Source organism: Myodes glareolus, chromosome 6, assembly GCF_982192425.1.
Source record: "Myodes glareolus chromosome 6, mMyoGla1.1, whole genome shotgun sequence".
In the NCBI taxonomy this organism is placed as follows: Eukaryota; Metazoa; Chordata; class Mammalia; order Rodentia; family Cricetidae; genus Myodes; species Myodes glareolus.
The window spans coordinates 66,274,864-66,298,048 of record NC_142031.1 but is presented as its reverse complement, the minus strand read 5'-3'; the positions used below and the strand labels follow the sequence as shown (position 1 = coordinate 66,298,048).

Sequence of the window (23,185 nt, the reverse complement as noted above, 5' to 3'; positions counted from 1 at the left end):
GTCTTGAGTCTGGGGAGGCAGCTCCGTGTGTAGAGAGGTTGCTGTGAAAGTATGAGGACCTGAGACTGAATCTCTGACATTCATGTAAAACCAGGCCAGCCATGCCCATAACAACCTGAGTGCTGAGGTCAAAGACAAGCAGATCCTGGGAACTCATTGGCCAGCTAATCTGGACAACAAGGGAATACATCCATGAGAGACCCTGTCAAAAAACAGGGAATGATGAAGGGAAAGACCTAGAAATTAATTTCTGGCCTGTCCACATGCATGCACAGTTAAGCGCATCCACATACATAAGTATACATGTACACACACACACACACATACACGCACGCACACACCACATGCACACAAACTATTTAAAAAATATTTTTTGGTAGCTAAATAAATTGATAGCATTTGGAAATAAAGCCATTCATAATAGCTGTATCTTTCAAGAATATTAGTTTGATCTTCTAGAAAACAGTTCTAAGTATACCCTCCTCAACCTATGCCAGCGGTGCTTTCAAGCACTGAAATGATGCAATTATAAAAGTTATTAGCAAACTGTAACCCATTATCCACATTTGAGTTATATAGATATCAGTATATCATAAAGGGAGAAAATAAACAAATATGTTCCCTAGAATAAGATAAATAATCATGTGGGCTTTAAGAGGAGAAGTCTCAAAAGCTGGGGGTGTAACTCAGTGGCACAGAGGTCACCCAGCATTGCAAAGCCCAGGTTCCATCCCTTGCACTGTGAAAGGAAGAAAGCAAAAAGGACAAAAGTCTTGAGTTCTTTTATGAAAATGTTATATAAGATAGCAATCAATCTATATTAACACGGGCATTGCCTCAGTAGGCACTCACTTTCGGAAAGTTGCCTTTACCGTAATATAGTACACTTCTGGTCAAGTCTCCTTTGCATTCGGATTTTCACAAGAGCAGAATAATGTCATACCTCATACTTAAAAGTTCATGAAGCTGGGAGGTTCCGCTAGGGACCTCTAAATCAGCGGTTTAAAATGACGTGACATGTAAGCCAGAGAAACTGCTTCTACCCTAGTGCGTTGACGCCAGTAACCATAAGCTTAGACCAAAGAGCCAATTAGAATTCCTAGCTCCCCTCTGTGAGTGATGAGGCATCTTGTGTGGTGTTTAGGAGATCACCTTTAACACAGCCCACCCACATCTGGCTTACTTTGCCTTGTTGACTCTCGTTGCATTCGCAGATTGCACAGGCCATCAGAGATGGGTCAAAGAATGACTTGTACCTTCACTACATCTTCATGGACAATGCCTTTGAGCTCCCTACTGGAGCAGGGGTACAGCTGCAAGTGTCCTTCTCTGGAGTCGTCACCCCCGGGACCAAGGCTGGAGTGAGAATGGAATTAGCCAATGTAAGACTCTGCATGGATCACCATCAAATCAATGACTGTTTCTTTTTCTTCTGGGTGGGATTTTTGCACACATGTTTAAGACATGCTCCAACTCAAGGCAACATGAATCATGATTGCAATCTTCTTGCTAATTTTTATGAGGAATTTGGGGATTTTGCAAGCATGTATTATCTCTCACCATCTCCACTTAAGACGCAGTAATGAAAGGGGAGTCCAGATGTTCTCCATGAATGAAGACCCTGATTATCTTTGTATCCAGTAGTACTTAAGTTAGTCCAGACTTTTGCTAGTCCTGGGAAATGCACACTGGCTCTGGGGAAACTGGATGCTTCAGCTTTTCTCCCTCAAATCACAGTTATGGTCCCTGTAGTGAGGATTAGTAAAGGCATTTGTCAGAGTTCGGAAAGAGCAGTCGAGTTGTCTGTCAGGGTTCTGAGGTCTGAAGTGAAACTGAATAGGTCACCTTCTGACTTCCAGATTCAGGCAGAACTAGTGGCAAAGCCCTCTGTGTCCGTGGAGTTTGTGACGAATATGGGCATCATCATCCCAGACTTTGCGAAGAGCGGTGTCCAGATGAACACCAACTTCTTCCATGAGTCAGGCCTAGAGGCTCGAGTGGCCCTGAAGGCTGGAGAGCTGAAGGTCACCATCCCTGCTCCAAAGAGGCCGGTCAAGCTGTTCAGTGGCAGGTAACTCTACCATCAAGGTCTACCTGGCCTGTTTGGAAAAGAGAATTGAGTATATCTCTACAGGATTTAGCCAGACTAGCTAACTAAACGGGATAATTTAAAGTCCAATGAAATGGGACAGGGTTGCCTTTGCTTCTACTTGGTATATTTTCTTAAAGTTTCCTGTGCCTCTCAATGTCAACACTTCACATCTGCTGCTTTGTCAGGAGTTACTTGACTCTGAGGCGCTGTTTAATTTCTCATTTACTTTGAGAACAGAGAAATGGCAGTGCCAGAAAAGTCCTGCTTGGGAAATATGCATTCCTGCCCAGGAAAAGCACCAAAGGTCACACTAGTTTGTGGTGGCCAACTCTGAACAAAACATCCATCACGCTCAGGTTCATATTAAGAGTTCCTGTTTCAATGGCATCCTCAACACATTTGTTTACTTGCTCAGAAACAGTGTTTAATCACCCAGTTTGTATCAAACTTGCTGAAGGAGATACACGAGGACCCTGGTCTTCTAGATTTTTAACTGTACAGGGAAGGCATGTGATTAAGGAAACAGCCGTAATAAAGCAAGGGCTAGGTCAGAGAAGTGGGAGACTGTAAAATCGTAGGTCATAAAGACTTTGGGAGCCAGGATGCTTTCGAAAGGAGCCACTCCTGATCTGCTAGAAGGCCTGTGTCAGGGTTAAGCAAGCAGAGGAGAAAGGAGTGTGTGTCCATGCAGTGGGTAGAATGTGTGCAATGGCTTGAAGGATAAAGGACTGGATATGCTAAGGTGAGCTCAATTAGTAAAGTGTGAAGGAGGTATAAGGGCGCTGGGGCAGAAAAGAGGAGGCCATCTCAGACCATGGCTAGCCTCTCAAGGCCCTGGAAAGTGTGTAGACCCTTCTGAAGCCAAAGGAATTGAGAAAGAGAGTATAAATAAGATGAGCTGGTGTTTTTAGAGGGAGTACTCCAACTCTGGGGAGCAAAAATGGGAGAAGGGAAATGTGAGTGGAGCTCAGCTAGGAGTGAGAGGAGACAGGGGCTTGCCCTGGGGGAACATTTAGGGGGAAAAGGGAGTGAGGAAGCTTCAGAGGTTGTAAGGAAGCCGAAAAATTAGTGTTTCAAGATTGACTTGTGAGAGAGGAAAAAGAAGGAAGAAGGGAAAGTGGCGTGGCCTTTGTTGAGACAGGAAGCAGAGAGAAAGCTCAGCTTGGAGTGAGGTGTTGAATTGCTGCTTTTGGTGTCCTGTGAAATGGCTAATCTAAACTGCCTAGACATCAAATGGACCTGGACTCCGAGTCCAGTAAAGAGATCAGCGTGTAGAGGCATGACCTAACAGTCTGGGGAGGGCAAGCCAGGAGAAGCGTTTGGATGGAGCGGGGAGGAATAAGCAAGGAACAGTGGTAAAGGGGAAGCAAAGGAGACATTCCCTCGGCTGGCATCAGAGCTACCAACACATCAGCAAAAGCTAGGGGTGGGGATCCCAAATTTAAAAACACATATTCCAAAGAAGGAACCAGAGCATGGGTAGAATTGGTTCTATTTTCTCATTTTTGAAGTACATCTCTAAAGTGTTGCAAAGTTCTCAGAGGTTAGACTCTGATACCTTAATGTGGATATGTATGAGCATCTCTACAAAACACTTCTGAGGGGACAAAGAAGAAAAATAAGACACAGACAGACAGACAGACAGACAGACAGACACACACACACACACACATATACACACACACACCATCGAATTAAGGAGCAAGGCAGAGTCTGGTAATACCAAAGAAAGCATTTTCAGGAGCATACGGAGGAAGAGGCAGTGTAAAGGGTTTAGAAAGAACACTTCAAGGAGAGAAAACCCTCTTGGATACAAAGGAGACAAATTGGGCTAAGAAGGAAATAAAGGGATTTGCAGATGGGGGTCAGGGTACAGGGTGGGCAGGTGCCAAAACTTGAGCATTTTAGTGCTAGTAGAAAGAACTCGGAGTGTAAGAAACAATGCATGGGAAAAGGGCAGAGTCCCTACATCCAACCTGCACCCAACCTCAGTGATAAGCTTCTCTCCAAGCTTCTCTCTGTGCTGTAAAATGAGCATCCTAGGCCTGCAGCAGAGGGATCGAGGGCAATGCAGAGAGCCCAGTGTAACATCTGAAACACAAGGGTCCTTATGATCATGTTATATATATGCTATACTGATGCTCTTTATACTCATATTTGTTTCCCCATAAACCAAATAATGTGAGGTGGGTGTGAACAAAAGAGCGGGATAGAGGATGGGGGCAGGGGAGGCATGTCCGGGGCGAGAGTCAACCATAGGCATTTCAGGTCATAATACAAAGGTAACGCCCCCTTTTCATTCTCCGCAAGCAACACACTGCATTTGGTGTCTACCACCAAAACGGAAGAGATCCCTCCTCTGATTGAGAACAGGCAGTCCTGGTCAACTTGCAAACCTTTCTTCACTGGCATGAACTACTGCACCACAGGGGCTTATTCCAATGCCAGCTCCACAGAGTCCGCTTCCTACTACCCACTGACAGGAGACACCAGGTGAGAGATACTCGATGCTGGTCTAGCATCTGCTTCCCCTCTACCTGGGGCGGGGGGGACAAAAAGCAAAATGCCAAGGATTGCAGGACCATGTTTCTAACCTTAAGAACACACATCATTGTCTGGAAACTTAAAATGGTGGCCCTCTGGTGAACACTGTGGGTCCCCCCTTGAGGTGCTTCATGCACTGGGTGAGGAGATCACAGTGTGTTCAAGTCTATCAATTCCTTTTCTGAGTCTTCATACCTAGCACTATAATCTTTGTGAAGCTGACCAGTGTGTGTACTCAAAGCCCTCACCATGCTTTGGGGCTCATCATCCCTTCTCAGCCCCTGTTCCCACTGCTTGTTCCCAGCATGAAAAGTACGAGTCAACTTTTTAACTCCTCCAAAAGCCCTGGACATCCTGGGAGCTTCCCTTGCCTAGAGCTCTTGGGGAGATTAAGTAGAATCATAAGGACTATCACTAGCTAAGAGAAAGAGATGATATTAAAACCATACATGCATTTTTGTGGTGTGTGAGGCTGGATTGTTGGGGGGCATTATTATCATCTTTGAAAGGAGCTAACAGTATGTACTGGACATGCCGTGACATCGTTAGGTATGAGCTACAGCTGAAGCCCACGGGGGAGGTGGAGCAATATTCTGCCAGTGCAACTTACGAACTCCAAAGAAAGGACCAGACTTTGGTGGACACACTGAAGTTCCTAGTAAAAGCTGAAGGTGAGTATCCAAAATGAGGCTGCTCCACCACTGCCTCTGTCTTGGGTTCAGGACACACAAGGAGGACATCTTTATGGTGATGCATTTCACAAGTATTTCCTGGGTTCCCAGTAGCTGTCAGGCATTTTCTTAAAGCTGAGGCTAGAAATGAAGGCTTTGCTTTCATAGGAAGTTAAAGTAATCAACCAAACATGTCTTCAGGATGTTAGACCAGGGTTGGGGTGGGGTATAGTGTATAGAAGGCTCTAGGGAATGGTGTACACGGTAGGGAGAAAGGAGGATGGGAGAGATAGTAAAGTGAGGAAGATAAGGGAAATTGTGTTTGTCTTTTGTTTCCATTATGTTTTTTGAGACAGGGTTCCCACGCCCCTCATGTAGCTCTGGCTGTCCTAGAACTCACTCTGTAGACCAGGCTGGCCTCAAACTCAGAGCTCCACCTGCCTCTACCTCCTGAGTGCTGGGATTAAAGACGTGTGTCACTCCTGCCTGGAAATCTTTTTAAAAAGAGAAAGAGGAAAAGATGACAGGATAGAGAGGTGACAAGCCCCGGGGGAAAGAGCTGCAGGCTAGGGGACTAACAAGTGCAAATACTCTAAGGTTGGAACATGTCGAGAAAAGATGGGAAGAAGACAGAACTGAGAATCTAGTGTGCAAGCGATGTCAGTAATCCAATCAAGAGACGGAGGTGTTTGCATTAGAGGAAATTTTCAGGCTACTATGCCAGTAGTGGGGAGAGAAAACAGCAGAGTTGGGTTCAGGATATGGCATGTGGCTGTGGAAAGAAAGGGTTGGGAAGGAAGTAAGGCAAGAAAGAATGATAAGGGGCGGGGTGAGGTGAGAAATCATATTCTTGTTAAATTTTGAAGAATTAGAGCCTGCATTCCTTGATCATCTAAGCATTCCCCACCTCAAGTCTTTGCCTACATGCCCCGCATCCAGAATTCAGCATGGTTCAGTCCTCTCTAAACTGTAATCTTGCCCACATATCCTTTTAACAGGGAAATATTTTTGTGACCAATGTGTAAGAAATAGCCCCCCTTTCATCCCTCTCTGTTTCTTTTCCTCATAGCTTGTTTCCCATGTCTTTATAGTATTTATTGCCCTCTGACACAGGTAACTGATTTGCTTACAGTATTTTGCTTGACCACAAAAAGATGAATCATACAAGGGCTGGGTACCCCAGTGGCAAGAACATTGCCAGCTCACTATAAGCCATCAGTAAATGCTTGGAAGTGAGTGAATGAACAGCAAACTTGGTCCATGGGAAAATCTTAACCAGCATCCTCATTCAGACCCATGGTAGTCATGTCTTTGCAGCTTTCTTCTCTGCCTCATTTTTCCTTTGCATTGCCTCACGGCACACTGTTGACTCTCCCATGAACCCTTTCAGGAGTACAGCAGACTGAAGCCACCGCGGTGTTCAAATACAATCGTCAAAGCAGGACTCTCTCCAGTGAAGTCCTAATTCCAGGGTTTGATGTTGACTTTGGGACAATCCTCAGAGTTAATGATGAATCTGTGAGGGACAAAAATGCTTACAAACTCATCCTGGACATCCAGAACAAAAAGATCACTGAGATCTCTCTTGTGGGTCATGTGAGGTAAGGAAAGGTTTAGGTGACCCGAGCTGAACTGCGGGCCTTGGTGTCTCTTTGCTTTCTTCTCCAAGCTTCATATCTGGCCAAGCCAGGGCCACCTCTGCCCTACAATCTACCTGCAAATACAGCTCCCTACATGTTTTCCCCTTACACATATTCAGCTGGACATTTCCATTACTCAACAAGTACTTATTATCTATTTATGCATTAAAAGTTGTCTCAGCCCCTTGTCCCTATTTACTGACAAGGACATGATAGATCGGAGTGGTTTAACTGCTTAGCTAAGGTTAGAGAGAAAAATGCAAGTACTTTTTTTTTTATAAAGCTTATCTACCTCCCTGCAAACTCTATACTCCATGCTGAATATTGGCTTTATAAGTTAATGAGTTTGGTCTATATATGGTCAGATCTCCGATTTACTCATGTCTGGCCTTTATCACCAAAATAAATGAAACTTCTAATTATTGAATCCTGGATACCTTAAAAGTCATTGATGCCAATTGATTTCTCTTTCAATAGCTATGACAGAAAGGGAGATGGCAAGATCAAAGGGGTTGTTTCCATACCACGCTTCCTAGCAGAAGCCAGGAGTGAGGTCCACACCCACTGGTCCCCCACCAAACTGTTATTCCTGATGGACTCATCTGCTACAGCTTACGGCTCAACAATTTCCAAGAGAGTGGCATGGCGTTATGGTATGTGTCCCTTCCGTCCCGTGAGCCCTTTCCAGGGCACTGTGTGCTTAAGGGTGGCTGCGTAGAGTAAAAGCTATGGGATGAGCTAGCATCACTGACGGCCATGTTACATGTGCATTTTCAGACAATGAGAAAATCGAATTTGACTGGAACACAGGAACCAACGTGGATACCAAAAAAGTAGCCTCCAATTTCCCTGTGGATCTTTCCAGCTACCCTAGAACTTTGCATGAGTACGCCAACAGTCTCCTGGAGCACAGAGTCCCTCAAACGGACATGACTTTCCGGCACATGGGTTCCAAATTAATTACTGTAAGTATGACCTTGTGGCAGAATAAATGAATGGCTGTAGATGCTAACTGCCTCAGCAACTGAGCAAGGTGCAGAAATATCCAGAGAGACGTAGGCAAAGCACGAGTGGCTAGTTTTCCAAGCACACAAAGCTGCATAGAACAAATAGCTAATGGATGCCACTAAGCTGAAGAGTTTTCTGTGTTAAGAGAAGCTTCAGGACACTGGCTAGGGGATCCAACAAATATATACACACATACCTATAATTATACACATGCATATATACACATACACACGTGTATATATGTACATATATGTATATACGTATATGTGTGTATATGTATATATGTGTATGTGTGTGTATATGTATATATATGTAGTTCGTTATAATTATATATAGTTACATATATATTTATAGGAAATGTATAAAAAAGGATGAGGATAGCTTGGCCAGTAAAGTGTTTGCTGTCAAAGAATGGAGATCTGAGTTTGATCCCCATCACCCACATTTCAAAAACAGGCAAGATGGTATGTGCTTGCAATCCTACCGCAAGATAGTGAGAGACAGAAGAATCCCTGGGGGTCAGTGGCCAGACAAATTGATGAGCCCCAGGTCCCAGTGAGAGAACTTGGCTTAAAAACAAGCTAGGCAAACAGGGTTAGAGAAGGAAGGACTTCCAAGGTTGGTCTTTGGCCTGCATGCACACTTCAAATACATGCACACACACACACACACACACACACACACACACACACACACACACACACAAATAAATGAGTAAAAATAAAAAGCAGAGAAATCAGGCACTGGAGACCCACACTTTCCAGTAACTTATCCTTAAGTTTCACTGCATCACCCTGCTTGATAACTGACCTGCAGACCTGAGCTGTTGGTTCGTGTTAATTGTACTTGGAGGTCCACTGAGACCCTTTTCTTGCTCTTAAACTCTCCTGTCACCTTGTAGGCAACAAACACATGGCTTCAGATGGCATCCAGGGGTCTTCCTTACTCCCAGATGCTACAGGATCACCTCAACGGTCTCTCGGAGTTGAACCTCCAGAAAATGGGATTGCCTGACTTCCACATCCCAGACAACCTCTTCCTAAAGAGGTAAGAGCAGAAAACAGAGAGCATTATCTTTGTACTCTGCAAAGAAAAGGGAATATTTCACCTAGCCTGATTTACACTTTTCTGTTAAAAAAAATTCAGAGAAGTTATTTAAGCACTTGGTGACAATGAACAGCTATAAGATAAATGCCAGTGGTTTTGTATCATTAAAAATGAGGTTCCCCATGTGAACAGCAAAATAGTCTGGAGAACTTAAGAAAAAAATTAAAAAGATTCTGAAAATCCTGCTCTTTAATGTTACATCCTTCACAGCCTGAGTTTGCAAGGCATTCAAATTCAGCTATGGAGGGCAAACAGTCACTAAGCATGAAATGAAAGAGAGAGAGAGTAAGCAACATACCTTAATCCTAGCAGGAAATTCAGAACCACACTGCTCACTCCCTATCTGTGATAACAAACATGTGTGTGACACTTTATTTATTTTATGAAAAAAAGTGGCGGAGCATGAGCTAAAAAGACAATTTTTGTTCCTAAATTGATGATTCATATAATTCTCACAGTTCAGAATCTAAATGCCCTCTGTTATATGGGCCCCTTGGTAGGCTGTGGCTGAGTACGAAATTACCATGCCTGGTGACTGGTTACTATCACAAGGCTAAGTCCTCCCATTCCCCAAACAAACCAACATTGCTGAAGATGAGACATTTTCCTTGCTACTGAAATTTCAATACATGGGGATAGAACAGGAATGCGGGGGGGCAGAGCAGGTAGCATCCTGCCCATTTTACAGTATACAATGGGTGGTTATTCAAACATAAAAAATACCACCTGCCTGATTTTTATAGATCATCATCATAGTCTGCTGTAGGTATTTACTGAAAAGATTACAAACCCCATTTGATACCCAAGGGCATTTCTGGGGTTCAGCAGAAAGGGCACTATGCAGATAACATCACTGAGACTCAGAGAGGCTAATTCTAAGATAACATTCCTAGTTGTCAGAAGCTAAAACTACCATCCACCTTCCCTGACTCTTACATCCGTGTTCTTTTACATATCATATCAAGTTGCTTCTATTAGGTTTAGCAAGTACTTATCAAGTATCTACTAAATGCAAAATACTAGAGCAGAAACAATGAGAAGACAGAATCTGGGTAAGGTTTTATCCTTTCTGCCAAATAAACCAATAAATGAACCAATACATGACATAAGCAGAGTTAGGACGGGCTCTTTGGGACTGATATAAGGGATCATAATGATACACAGGTGGCTCTTGGGAGGGTTTGGGAAGTATTTGGTGGGCAGTGTGAAAAGGGACCCAGGCATAAGAAATATCATGGAGAAAAGAACATAGTAGGCTGGGGGAAGGGGGAAGTCAAGACAGAGAGTTTTAAGTTCTTAATGTCTGACTGTGGGGACACTGTCTCTGTTCACTTCAGCGATGGCCGGGTCAAATATACATTGAACAAGAACAGTATAAAACTTGACATTCCATTGCCTCTGAGTGGCAAGTCTTCAAAGGATCTAAAGATACCAGAGACTGTGAGGACTCCAGCCCTGAACTTCAAGTCTGTGGGAGTCCAGCTGCCATCTCAAGTGTTCCAGCTCCCCACTTTTACAATCCCCAAGACATATCAACTGCAAGTGCCTCTCTTGGGTGTTCTAGACCTTTCCACAAATGTCTACAGCAACTTGTACAACTGGTCAGCATCGTACACTGGTGGCAACACCAGCAGAGACCACTTCAGCCTTCGGGCTCAGTACCGCATGAAGGCTGACTCTGCAGTTGACCTGTTTTCCTACAGCGTGCAAGGTGAGGCCTGCTCAGGTAAAGGGTCCAAAGGGCTAATAGATCCCACATTCTGATGGGACAGCTCTAGGAGGGAAGAATTTAGGCTTTTCTACAAATAGTTTTCTTGCTACGTGGATGTCTTTTCATTCATTCACTAATGGAAATATTTATTAAGCATATGGTAAGTATTCAGTAATATGTTAGGTAGTAACAATAGAGCAGTCATTTCTCTGAAAAATTATAATTCAGTGTAAGAAGTGCTATAGTACAGTATATACTGTATAGTATGAGGTGCCATGGAAGTGTTTGATAAGGGAACCCAGCAAGAGTTGCACCTAACCAAGAAAGCTTTCTAAAGGGATCCTTTTAGCCTTTTGACTTCAAATTTCTTGTATACATTAGAAATGCCACTATTACACCTGGTCTAGCTATATAAGGCTCCTGTTGACTTTCAATATAAAGGTTATTCTGGAACTTTGTTGCTTAATTTAACCATATCTCGGATTTTTCTGCTAGGATCCGGAGAAACAACGTTTGACAGCAGGAACACATTCACATTGTCCTATGATGGGTCTCTGCACCACAAACTCCTAGATTCAAAGTTCAAAGTCAGCCACGTAGAAAAATTTGGAAACACCCCAGGCTCAAAAGGTTTACTAACCTTTGAAGCATCTAGTGCCTTGGGATCACAGGTGTCTGCTACTGTTCACCTGGACTCTAAAAAGAAGCAGCACCTGTACGTCAAAGACCTCAAGGTTGATGGACAGTTCAGAGCATCCTCGTTTTATGCTCAGGGCAAATATGGCCTGTCTTGTGAGAGAGACCCGACCACCGGCCAGCTGAGTGGGGAATCCAACATGAGGTTTAACTCCACCTACTTCCAAGGCACCAACCAGATAGTGGCAACGTACCAGGATGGGACCCTCTCCATCACTTCTACGTCCGATCTGCAAGATGGCATATTCAAGAACACAGCTTCCCTGAAATACGAAAACTACGAGCTGACTCTGAAATCTGACAGCAGTGGGCAGTATGAGAACTTCGCTGCTTCTAACAAGCTGGACATGGCATTCTCCAAGCAAAGCGCCTCTCTGCGTTCTGAGCATCAGGCCAACTACAAGTCCCTGAGTCTCATCACTCTTCTTTCTGGATCACTCACTTCCCAGGGTGTGGAACTAAATGCTGACATCTTGGGCACTGACAAAATTAACACTGGCGCTCACAAGGCAACACTAAAGATCGCACGAGATGGACTATCTACCAGTGCGACCACCAACTTGAAGTACAGCCCCCTGGTGCTGGAAAATGAGTTGAATGCCGATCTTGGCCTCTCTGGGGCATCCATGAAATTGTCAACAAGTGGCCGCTTCAAGGAACACCATGCAAAATTCAATCTGGATGGAAAAGCTGCCCTCACGGAGGTCTCGTTAGGAAGCATGTACCAGGCCATGATTCTGGGTGCAGACAGCAAGAACGTCTTCAACTTCAAACTCAGCCGAGAAGGGCTGAGGCTGTCGAATGACATGATGGGCTCCTACGCCGAAATGAAACTCGACCACACGCACAGTCTAAGCATTGCAGGCCTCTCCCTGGACTTCTCCTCAAAAATGGACAACATTTACAGCGCTAACAAGTTCTACAAGCAGAATTTTAACTTACACCTACAGCCCTACTCTTTTCTAACTACTGTAAGCCACGACTTGAGATACGATGCTCTAGATTTGGCCAACAGTGGGCAGCTACGACTAGAACCGCTGAAGCTGAACGTGGGTGGTAACTTTAAAGGAACCTATCAAAACAATGAGCTAAAGCACATCTATGCCATCTCTTACACCAACCTAGTAGTAGGAAGTTACAGAGCAGACACTATAGCTAAGCTTCAGGGCACGGAATTCAGTCATCGGCTTAATGCAGACATTAGAGGGCTGGTTTCCTCTGTGGATGTCATTACCAACTATAATTCAGAACCACTGAACTTTAACAATGTTTTCCACTTTGTTTTGAAGCCATTTACCTTGGGCATCGACACACACACGAGCGGCGACGGGAAGCTGGCTCTCTGGGGACAACACGCTGGGAAGCTGTATAGTAAGTTTCTGCTCAAAGCGGAACCTCTGGCACTCAGCTTCTCTCATGACTTCAAGGGATCCACAAACCACGATTTAGTGTACAAGAGCAGCATCAGCACAGCTCTGAACCATGAAGCCACCACCCTGCTCACCCCAGTGGAGCAGACAAGCACCTGGAAATTAGAAACCAGACTGAATGACAAGGTATACAGACAGGACTTTGAAGCCTACAACACAAAAGACAAAATTGGCGTCGAGCTTAGCGGACGGGCTGACCTCTCTGGGTCCTACCTGCCATTTAAAGTACCATTTTTCCACAGTGAGCCTGTCAGTGTCCTTGACGACTTAGAGATCAATGATGGTGTGGACAAGCCCCAAGAATTCGCAATTGTTGCCTTTGTGAAGTATGATAAGAACCAGGATGTTCACACCATCAGCCTCCCATTCTTTAAAAGCCTACCAGAGTATTTGGAGAGAAATCGAAGAAGAATTATAACTCTGCTGGAAGCCGTGCAGGGAGAATTGAAAAGCATCAATGTTGATCAGTATTTGAAGACATACAAAGCAACCCTGAGCAGACTTCCACAGCAAGTTCATGACTATCTGAATGCATCTGACTGGGAGGGACAAGTAATCAACGCCAAGGAAAAACTAACTGCTCTCATGGAAACTTATAAAATTACAGACAATGATGTACTTAATGCTTTAGATAGTGCCAAAATCAACTTCAATGAAAAACTTTCTCAACTTGAGACATATGTGATACAATTTGATCAGTATATTAAAGACAATTATGATCCACAGGATTTAAAAAAAACTATTGCTCAGATTATTGATCGAATCATTGAAAAGCTAAAAATTCTTGATGAACAGTATCATATCCGTGTAAATCTTGAAAAATCAATCCATAATCTATATGTATTTGTTGAAAATGTTGATTTTAACAAACTTGGTAGTAGTACAGCCTCTTGGATCCAGAATGTGGATACTAAATATCAAATCAGAATCCAGATACAAGAAAAACTACAGCAGCTCAGGACACAAATTCAGACTGTAGACATTCAACAGCTGGCTGCAAAGCTAAAACAACAGATTGAAGCTATTGATGTCACGATGTATTTAGATCAATTGAGAACTGCAATTCTATTACAAAAAGTAAATAACATTATTGAGCGTGTTGAATACTTTGTTATGACTCTTATTGAGGATTTTAAAGTAACTGAGAAAATCAATACTATAGTCCGTGAGTTAATTGAGAAATATGAAATAAACCAACAAATCCAGGTTTTAATGGATAAATTAGTAGAGTTGGCTCACAGTTACAGACTAGGTGAGACTCTTCAGAAACTAAGTAATGTGCTAAAACAAATTGAGATAAAAGATTACTATGATAAATTTGTTGGGTTTATTGATGAAACTGTTGAGTGGCTTAAAACATTGTCTTTCAAAAATTTTGTTGAAGAACTAAATAGATTTCTTGACATGTTGGTGAAGAAGTTAAAAGCATTTGATTATCACCAGTTCATAGACGAAACCAACAGCAAACTACGTGAGATGACTCAGAGAATCAATGCTGAAATCCAAGCCCTTGAACTTCCACAGAAAACAGAAGCATTAAAACTGCTGGTAGAAGACTTCAAAGCCACAGTCTCCAGCTGTCTGGAAAGACTCGAGGGCACCACAGTAACGGTGTTCTTTGATTGGCTGCAGAATGCTTTGGCTCACATAAAAGACCATACCCTAGACGATGTGCGAGACATAATTTATCAAATAGACATTCAATGGGAGCTTGAGCGCTTCTTGTCTCTGGTGAGCCAAGCTTACAATACACTGGTCGCTTACATTTCTGACAGGTGGATTCTAACTGTTAAGAACATTACAGCCTTTGCAGAACAATATTCTATCCAAAACTGGGCTGAGCGTGTGAAAGTGCTGGTGGAGCAAGGATTCACTGTTCCTGAAATCCAAACATTTCTGGGGACCATGCCTGCCTTTGAGATCAGTCTCCGTGCTCTCCAAGAAGGTACCTTCCAGACCCCTGACTTCATAGTCCCCCTGACAGATCTGAGGATCCCATCAATTCAGATAAACTTCAAAACGTTAAAGAATGTAAAAATACCATCAAGATTTTCTACACCAGAATTCACTGTCCTCAACACCTACCTTGTCCGCTCCTTTACAATAGATTTGCTGGAAATAAAAGCAAAGATTATCAGAACTATTGACCAAATGCTGAGCAGTGAGCTGCAGTGGCCTCTTCCGGAAGTGTACCTGAAAGATCTGGGGATGGTGAACATCCCTCTTGCGAGACTCACTCTGCCAGACTTCCAGGTACCAGAAATCACAATTCCAGAATTCGCAATCCCAAATGTCAATTTCAAAGATTTTCAGGTTCCTGATCTTCACCTACCAGAATTCCAGCTTCCTCGCCTCTCACACACAATTGAAATCCCTGCTTTCGGCAAACTTCATGGCGTCCTGAAGATCCAGTCTCCCCTCTTTATATTAGATGCGAACGCCAACATACAGAATGTAACTTCTTCAGAGAACAAAGCAGAGATTGTGGCTTCTGTTACCGCGGCAGGAGAGTCCAAATTCGAAGCTCTCAATTTTGATTTTCAAGCACAAGCTCAATTCTTGGAGCTAAAGGCTAATCCTCTGGTCCTGAAGGAATCCATGAACTTCTCCAGTAAGCACGTGAGAATGGAGCATGAGGGGGAGATGCTATTTTCTGGAAAGGCCATTGAGGGAAAATCAGACACGGTCGCAAGTTTACACATAGAGAAAAACACAGTGGAGTTTAATAATGGTGTGACTGTCAGGATAAACAATCAGCTTACCCTTGACAGCCACACAAAGTACTTTCACAAGTTGAGTGTCCCCAGCCTGGACTTCTCCAGTAAGGCTTCTTTTAACAATGAAATCAAGTCACTTCTAGAAGCTGGACATGTGGTATGGACTTCTTCAGGGACCGGGTCATGGAACTGGGCCTGTCCCAACTTCTCAGATGAAGGCATACATTCATCCAAAGTTAGCTTCACTGTGAAAGGACCCATTGCCTCTTTTGGATTGTCTAATAACATAAATGGCAAACACTTAAGGGTCATCCAAAAACTGGCTTATGAATCTGGCTTCCTCAACTATTCCAAGTTTGAAGTTGAATCAAAAGTTGAATCTCAGCACGTGGGCTCCAGCGTTCTGACAGGCAAGGGGACGGTACTGTTCAGAGATGTGAAGGCAGAAATGACTGGGGAGCACAATGCTGACTTAAATGGAAAAGTTATTGGGACTTTGAAAAATTTGCTTTTCTTTTCAGCACAGCCGTTTATGATTACTGCATCCACAAATAATGAGGGGAATTTGAAAGTTAGCTTTCCCCTAAAGTTGACTGGGAAGATAGACTTCCTGAATAACTATGCACTCTTTCTGAGTCCTCACGCCCAACAGACAAGCTGGCAGGCAAGTGCTAGATTCAACCAGTACAAATACAACCAAAATTTCTCTGCTGTAAACAATGAACACAACATGGAAGCCCGTGTAGGAATGAATGGAGATGCCAACCTGGACTTCTTAAATATACCTTTAACAGTTCCTGAAATTACCCTCCCTTACATCGGGCTCACAACTCCCTTGCTGAAGGATTTCTCCATCTGGGAAGAAGCGGGCTTGAAAGATTTCTTAAAGACAACAAGGCAATCATTTGATTTAAGTGTAAAGGCTCAATATAAAAAGAACAGAGACAAGCATTCCATTGTGATTCCCCTGAGTATGTTTTATGAGTTTATTCTCAACAATGTCAATTCCTGGGACAGAAAATTGGAGAAAGTCAGAGACAGCGCATTGGATTTTCTTACCACATCCTATAATGAAACAAAAGTTAAGTTTGATAAGTACAAAACTGAAAATTCCCTCACTCGGCCCCCCAGGACCTTCCAAAGTCATGGTTTCACTATCCCATTTGCCAACATTGATGTGTCTCCATTCACTGTAGAGACACTGGCCTCCAGATATGTGATCCCCAAAGCAATACATACCCCAAGCATCACCATTCCGGGTCCTAGGGTTATCATACCTTCATACAGGTTAGAGCTGCCAGTTCTTCGTGCCCCTAGGAATCTCCTCGGGTTTTCCCTCCCAGATCTCAAGGAATTGAGCACTATTGACAATATTTACATTCCAGCTCTGGGCAATTTTACCTATGACTTTTCTTTTAAATCAAGTGTCATCACGCTGAATACCAATGCTGGACTTTATAACCAGTCAGACATCGTGGCTCATTTCCTTTCTTCCTCTTCATATGTCACGGATGCCCTGCAGTACAAATTAGAGGGTACGTCACGTCTGACGCGGAAAAGGGGACCGAAGCTAGCCACAGCCGTCTCTCTCACTAACAAATTTTTGAAGGGCAGTCACGACAGCACCATTAGCTTACACAAGAAAAACGTGGAAGCGTCAGCGAAAACAACTGCCAACCTCCACGTTCCCATTTTAACAATGAACTTCAAGCAAGAACTTAACGGAAATGCCAAGTCGAAACCCACTGTCTCGTCATTCATGGAACTGAACTATGACTTCAATTCTTCAAAGCTGCACTCTACTGCTAAAGGAGGTGTGGACCACAAGTTCAGCTTAGAAAGTCTCGCTTCCTATTTGTCCATTGAGTCGTCCACCAAAGGAAATATCAAGGGGTCCCTCCTTTCACAGGAATATTCAGGAAGTGTTGCCAGCGAGGCCAACACATACCTGGATTCCAAGGGCACTCGGTCTTCAGTAAGGCTACAAGGAGCTTCCAACGTTGATGGGATCTGGAACATTGAAGTAGAAGAAAATTTCGCTGGAGAAGCCACTCTCCCACACATCTACGCCACGTGGGAACACAATATTAAAAACCATTTGCACGTAGACAGCTTCTTTGTCACGAAAGGAAAGCAAACGTGCAAAGCCACCCTGGAGCTCTCCCCGTCGACAATGTTAACTCTTCTACAGGTTCATGTGAGTCAACCCAATTCCCTCCTTGATCTCCATCACTTTGACCAGGAAGTGACCCTGAAAGCCAATACTAAGAACCAGAAGATCGACTGGAAGAGTGAAGTTCAGATTCACTCACGGGTCCTTCAGCACAATGTGAAGCTCTCCAATGACAAAGAGGAGGTACGCCTTGATGTTGCAGGATCCACAGAAGGACAACTGTGGGATCTTGAATCTATCGTTCTACCAGTATATGGCAAAAGCTTGCAGGAACTCCTACAGATGGATGGAAAGAGACAGTATCTTCAGGTTTCAACTTCCCTTGTATATACCAAAAACCCCAATGGTTATCTCCTCTCACTCCCTGTGGAAGAACTGGCTGATCGATTCATTATACCAGGGCTGAACCTAGGTGGCTTCACTGGGATAAAAATCTATAAGAAATTAAGTACTTCACCCTTTGCCCTCAACCTAACAATGCTCCCCAAGGTAAATTTCCCTAGGGTTGATGTGTTAACACAATACTCCAAACCAGAGGACTCCTCTATTCCTGTTTTTGAGGTAACTGTACCTGAAGTTCAGTTAACTGTGTCCCAGTTCACACTTCCAAAGAACTTTGCAGTTGGCAGCGCTGGCTTTGACCTGAAGGAGCTAGCCCACCTGATTGCAGGTGTTGATCTGCCTAGCATCACCCTACCCAAGCAGACCGTTGAGATCCCACCCTTTAAGTTCTCTGTGCCTGCCGGAGTTTTTATTCCTCTCTTTGGAGCACTGACTGCACATGTTGGGGTGGCCTCCCCTGTGTATAATGTCACGTGGAGTGCTGGTTTGAAAAACAAACCAGACCATGTTGAAACTTTCCTGGATTCCACATGCAGTTCAATCTGGCAGTTCCTGGAGTATGACCTAAAAGGTAAGGAAATGTTCTTCCACCTCTCCTGGATACTATGTGCTTTCAATTGAGTTCTTGAGTACATAATTAATTATTTGATTAACATCAACAGTATCATCGTTCTGTGTAGTAAAATATAGAATGAAAGGAGAATATGCATGTTTCACCATATATCTTAAAAATGAAACTAGAAAATCTACTGATATTGATGGATAAATTTAAAGAAAATAATCTTTTCTATAATAATTTAAAGACTAATAATAGTTTCTGTTTATTTAAAATAGAAATAAATTATAGGGATTTGGAGTATAGTTCTGTGGTAGAGAACAGGCTTATCATGTATGAGGCCTTGGGCTCAAACTCCAGTACTACCACAAAAAATAATAACATTTTTTTAAAAAAAAATCTATGAACTGCATATAGTATGTTTAAAATTTTTAAGTTAGGTATTTGGTTAAGGTATCTGTCCAAGTTCTCACTACACACACACACACACACACACACACACACACACACTGATGTACCAATGACATATAAAATCTCTTCTATACAGTTGTGGGAACACACAAAATGGAAGATCGCATGTTAATCTATAAGAACAAAGGAACACTTCAACACCGTGACCTCAATGTGGAGTACAATGAAGATGGTGTATTTAAAGAACTTTGGTATGGAAGTTTTACTGCCACTTGATATATTTTCAAAACTCGCTGTGATGCTTGCCATCTCTGTACCCGTCTTGTTCTGATTCAGCTGCCTTTCCTTTTCCGATTTCAGGATCTGGCTGGGAGAAGCTCACCTCGACATCACCAGCCCAGCATTGACTGAGCTCCGTCTGTACTACAAAGAAGATGAGACCAGTCTGTCGGCCTGGGCGGCCTCCCCAGCCATAGGCACTGTGGGTCTGGAGTCAAACACAGATGATCAGAGGCTGAAGCTGAATGTCTACTTCCAGCCTCAGGTGAGTCCCAGCCGATGAGCATCCCATGCCCAAAAGTAAGAAGAGAACAAGAGATGATTCCTTTCATCCTAGACAGTTCTCTGAGAGCATTCTCAAAGCAGACGAAGACAGGTGGTGAGCCAGCCAAACGTCTACATTGAGGTACTACTGTCCTGAAAACATTACAATAAATTTTTGCTGAGCTTGATTATTAGACGCACCATGGTACCCAAGTAGCACTGTTGATTTATGGCTTTCTGGGTAAAGACAAGAGTCACACCTCATCTCCTGAGACATGCAAAAACTCTGCCACATTTTTTTTTAGAATCATACTTTCTGGAATCTTTCTTTTCAAGGTTTCATAATTCTTCCCCACACTGAAACTGTTTGATTGAGGCACATCAAGTTCATATCATGCCATTTATAAGCTCTGCTGGGACCAAATCAAAGATGACATAATGCTGGAAGGAGAGTCATAAACTGAAGCCAGTCATTAGCTTGGAGAGTAAAGGCTGAAGTTGAAGCTCTTGAGCTGTACTCCTCGTCTTGAATCCAGAATGTGTTTTTCGTACCTTTTTCCTCATTTTTCCTCCAATACTTCTTCCTCCTTTTCCCAATTTTCCATTCCAAGAAGTCCTTAATGTTAAATGTCACTAAGAAGCTAACATACTTATCTTTTTATCCTCCCTGAAGCATGTGATAAAGAGAAATTAACAGCAGTAGGCCTGTTTCTTAAAACAAACACAGAAGCTAAAAAAGGAAGGTTAAATCCCCCCTTCAAAATATGAAAGGTCCTCTTCTGGTCTTTTCTTTGATGTGGAATTGAAGTTTCAGTGTGGTATATTATATAATCAGAGTCATTGAGAGTATATTCTTTTCATCTGTTTTATTCTTCTGGTTTTAGTCCCCTCTAGATAGAAAACTCAGCATATTCACAACTGAGTGGAGGTACAAGAAGTCTGATGATGGAAGGTACATCAAAATTAATTGGGAGGAAGAGGCAGCTTCCAGATTGCTTGGCTCCCTAAAAAGCAATGTGCCCAAGGCTACAGAGGCTATTTATGATTATGTCAATAAGTACTACCCAGGAAATGCTTCTTCAAAGCTAAAAAGAAGTCTGCAGAACAATGCTGCGAGAGCTATAAGAACAGTTAATGAAATGAACATGGATTTCCAGAGGGCAGCCCATGATGCTTACCAGGAGTGGAAAGACAAGACCCAGAATCTGTATGAGGCAATGTTGGCTCAGGAGGGCCAGAGCATCTCTGAAAGACTTCAGGAGAAAGTGGTAGACAGCATAGTGGATGTTACTCAGAAGTACCACGTGGCAGTCACGTTTCTCACTGACTCATTCATTCATTTCCTGAAGTACAATACATTTCAGCTCCCAGGTAACGCTGGAGCATACACTGCCGATGAACTCTGCACGATGGTCATGGGGGAGATGGCAAAGTCACTGTCTCGGCTATATTCAAGTGTCCATAACAGTTTAGAAAAACTGCTTTCCTATGTCCAAGACCTAGTAGAGAAATCAGGTTTGTTCAACGACATAAAATTTAGATTTCCTTTAGTTCCAGTACCCAGTAAACTAAAAGATGTGATTCAGGAATACAGGTTGCTCTTAAACATTTCATCAGACTTAATCCAAGGATACTCTGAAGACTTCCAGCATGTCAACTTTACAACGATACTCAGTGATCTTCAGGTTGTTCTGGAGGGCATTTTAGACAACATAGTAAAACAAATTCAATGCCTACGGGACAAAGAATCTGTTTGTTTCACTAATTATATCAATACAGTCTTCAAAATACACATCCCAAGTGCTTTTAAATTCCTAAAAGAAGAGCTATTTTCTATCTTCAGTGATTTCAATGACTCTGTTCAAAGTATGCTTCTGGATGGATCCTACAAGCTACAGCAGATCCATCATTACATCAAGGCTCTTCGTGAAGAATATTTTGATCCAAGCATGGTTGGCTGGACAGTAAAGTACTATGAAGTAGAAGAAAAGATGGTTGACCTGATTAAGTCCCTCTTAGTTATCCTTAAAGATTTCCACTTTGAATACAGTGCCAGGGCTACCTATTTTGCTTCCAATATCACAACTCAAGTTGAGCAGTTTGTGTCCAGCAATATTGAAGAATATCTTAGCATCCTTGCTGATATAGATGGAAAAGGGAAGGAGAAGATTGCGGAGCTTTTCATTACGGCAAAGGAAGCAATTAAAAGCTGGGCCCCTGCAATGAAAGAAATCATTTCTGATTGCCACCAGCAGTTCAGTTCCAAACTGCAAGATTTTTCAAACAAACTCTCTGATTACTATGAAAAATTCAATGCTGAGTTCACAAGGTTGATTGACCTGTCTGTCCAGAGCTGCCACATGTTTCTAAAATACATCACCGAGCTACTGAAAGAGCTTCAGGTGGCCACAGCCAATAATGTGAGTTCCTATGTAAAACTTGCCCCAGGAGAACTGATTATCACCTTCTGATTCGTTTATTCATCTATTATAATTAAACCTTCACATAGTAGGAGATGTGATACTACTATAAAAACCATCCAACTGAGCCAGTCCTGCAGCTGCCAGTAAGTGCAAGACGCGCGTGTGACCAAGGCATGCAACCAAGCTGGCAAGAGAACCAAGAGTTCAGGAAGACATACTTTTACAAGTTAGATAAAAATCAAGATCTGAGTTATTTTGTTAAGTGTGGGAGGGGTGAGCAAATAAATGACTTCTATGTTGTGTATCAGACCCTTCAACTTGGCTCATTTGTATTGAAACATTAGATTGAATGTATTAGTTCAAAGGTTCTGGCTTTCCTAACCTCCACAAGGACACACACTCACATTTAAATGATAAAAATAAAGAAGAAAGAGAGAAGTTATGGGGGAAAATATCTTTTCTACTTAATTGATCTTGCTAACTGCATTAACTAAGTGAGCAGGAAGGGGTTTTGTATAAATTTAACCCGAACAACATCACATGTATCTCATATGTCACTAAGCGCCACACAATCTTCCTTGACAACTTCTCTGTTCCAATCTGGGATCAACCAACTAGATTTTTATCTGACTTGCTCTCCTAGTAGGGGAGAGGGAATAACTTGGGGGTACTAGACTCAAGGGCTTCATTCGGGGTTAGAGACACCTGTGATATCTCCCTATAGCTCAGCCAGGACTTATTCAAACAGAAAAAAAGAAAGGTATGAGGGAGAAATGGACATGGACTCACTAAGTGCTTTTACAAGCAAACATGCATTTCAATTCTCATATCCCCTTGTTTTAAATACAGTATCTGATGATACCAAGTATGAGCAAAGTCTGAGGGTTGCTCTGCCAGGAGCACCCATTTCCAAGGCTGACTTTGAAGGTGAACTACATTTATCTGCCTCTGAGTTCTAGCTCTTGGGAAGCCAAAAATGACCTGGGCGACAAAAACTCCCCTGAGACAAGTGGGGAGGAGAGTGATCGAATGGCACATCACATCAATGGTGTGGGAAAACAGTGAGAGCGTGACCCTTGAGAAATTAGAAATCAGTAGTTGGTGACTTCTGAGTCCTCAAT

General features: G+C 42.9%; 1 protein-coding gene across 1 annotated transcript in view; it reads left to right on the top strand.

Moving 5' to 3' along the window:
• The window catches only part of Apob (apolipoprotein B), a 37,891-nt gene extending 15,518 nt beyond the window's left edge, over positions 1–22,373 (top strand). Inside the window, exons 17-29 of the mRNA XM_048439666.3 lie at positions 1,215–1,382; positions 1,860–2,071; positions 4,403–4,585; positions 5,186–5,307; positions 6,698–6,908; positions 7,425–7,600; positions 7,725–7,912; positions 8,857–9,002; positions 10,400–10,773; positions 11,269–18,702; positions 19,235–19,349; positions 19,459–19,642; positions 20,526–22,373. Coding sequence (XP_048295623.3) covers positions 1,215–1,382; positions 1,860–2,071; positions 4,403–4,585; positions 5,186–5,307; positions 6,698–6,908; positions 7,425–7,600; positions 7,725–7,912; positions 8,857–9,002; positions 10,400–10,773; positions 11,269–18,702; positions 19,235–19,349; positions 19,459–19,642; positions 20,526–22,112 — 11,100 coding nt within the window. The 3' untranslated portion in view covers positions 22,113–22,373. The remainder of the gene's footprint in view (positions 1–1,214; positions 1,383–1,859; positions 2,072–4,402; positions 4,586–5,185; positions 5,308–6,697; positions 6,909–7,424; positions 7,601–7,724; positions 7,913–8,856; positions 9,003–10,399; positions 10,774–11,268; positions 18,703–19,234; positions 19,350–19,458; positions 19,643–20,525) is intronic.
• Positions 22,374–23,185: the final 812 nt, after the last annotated feature.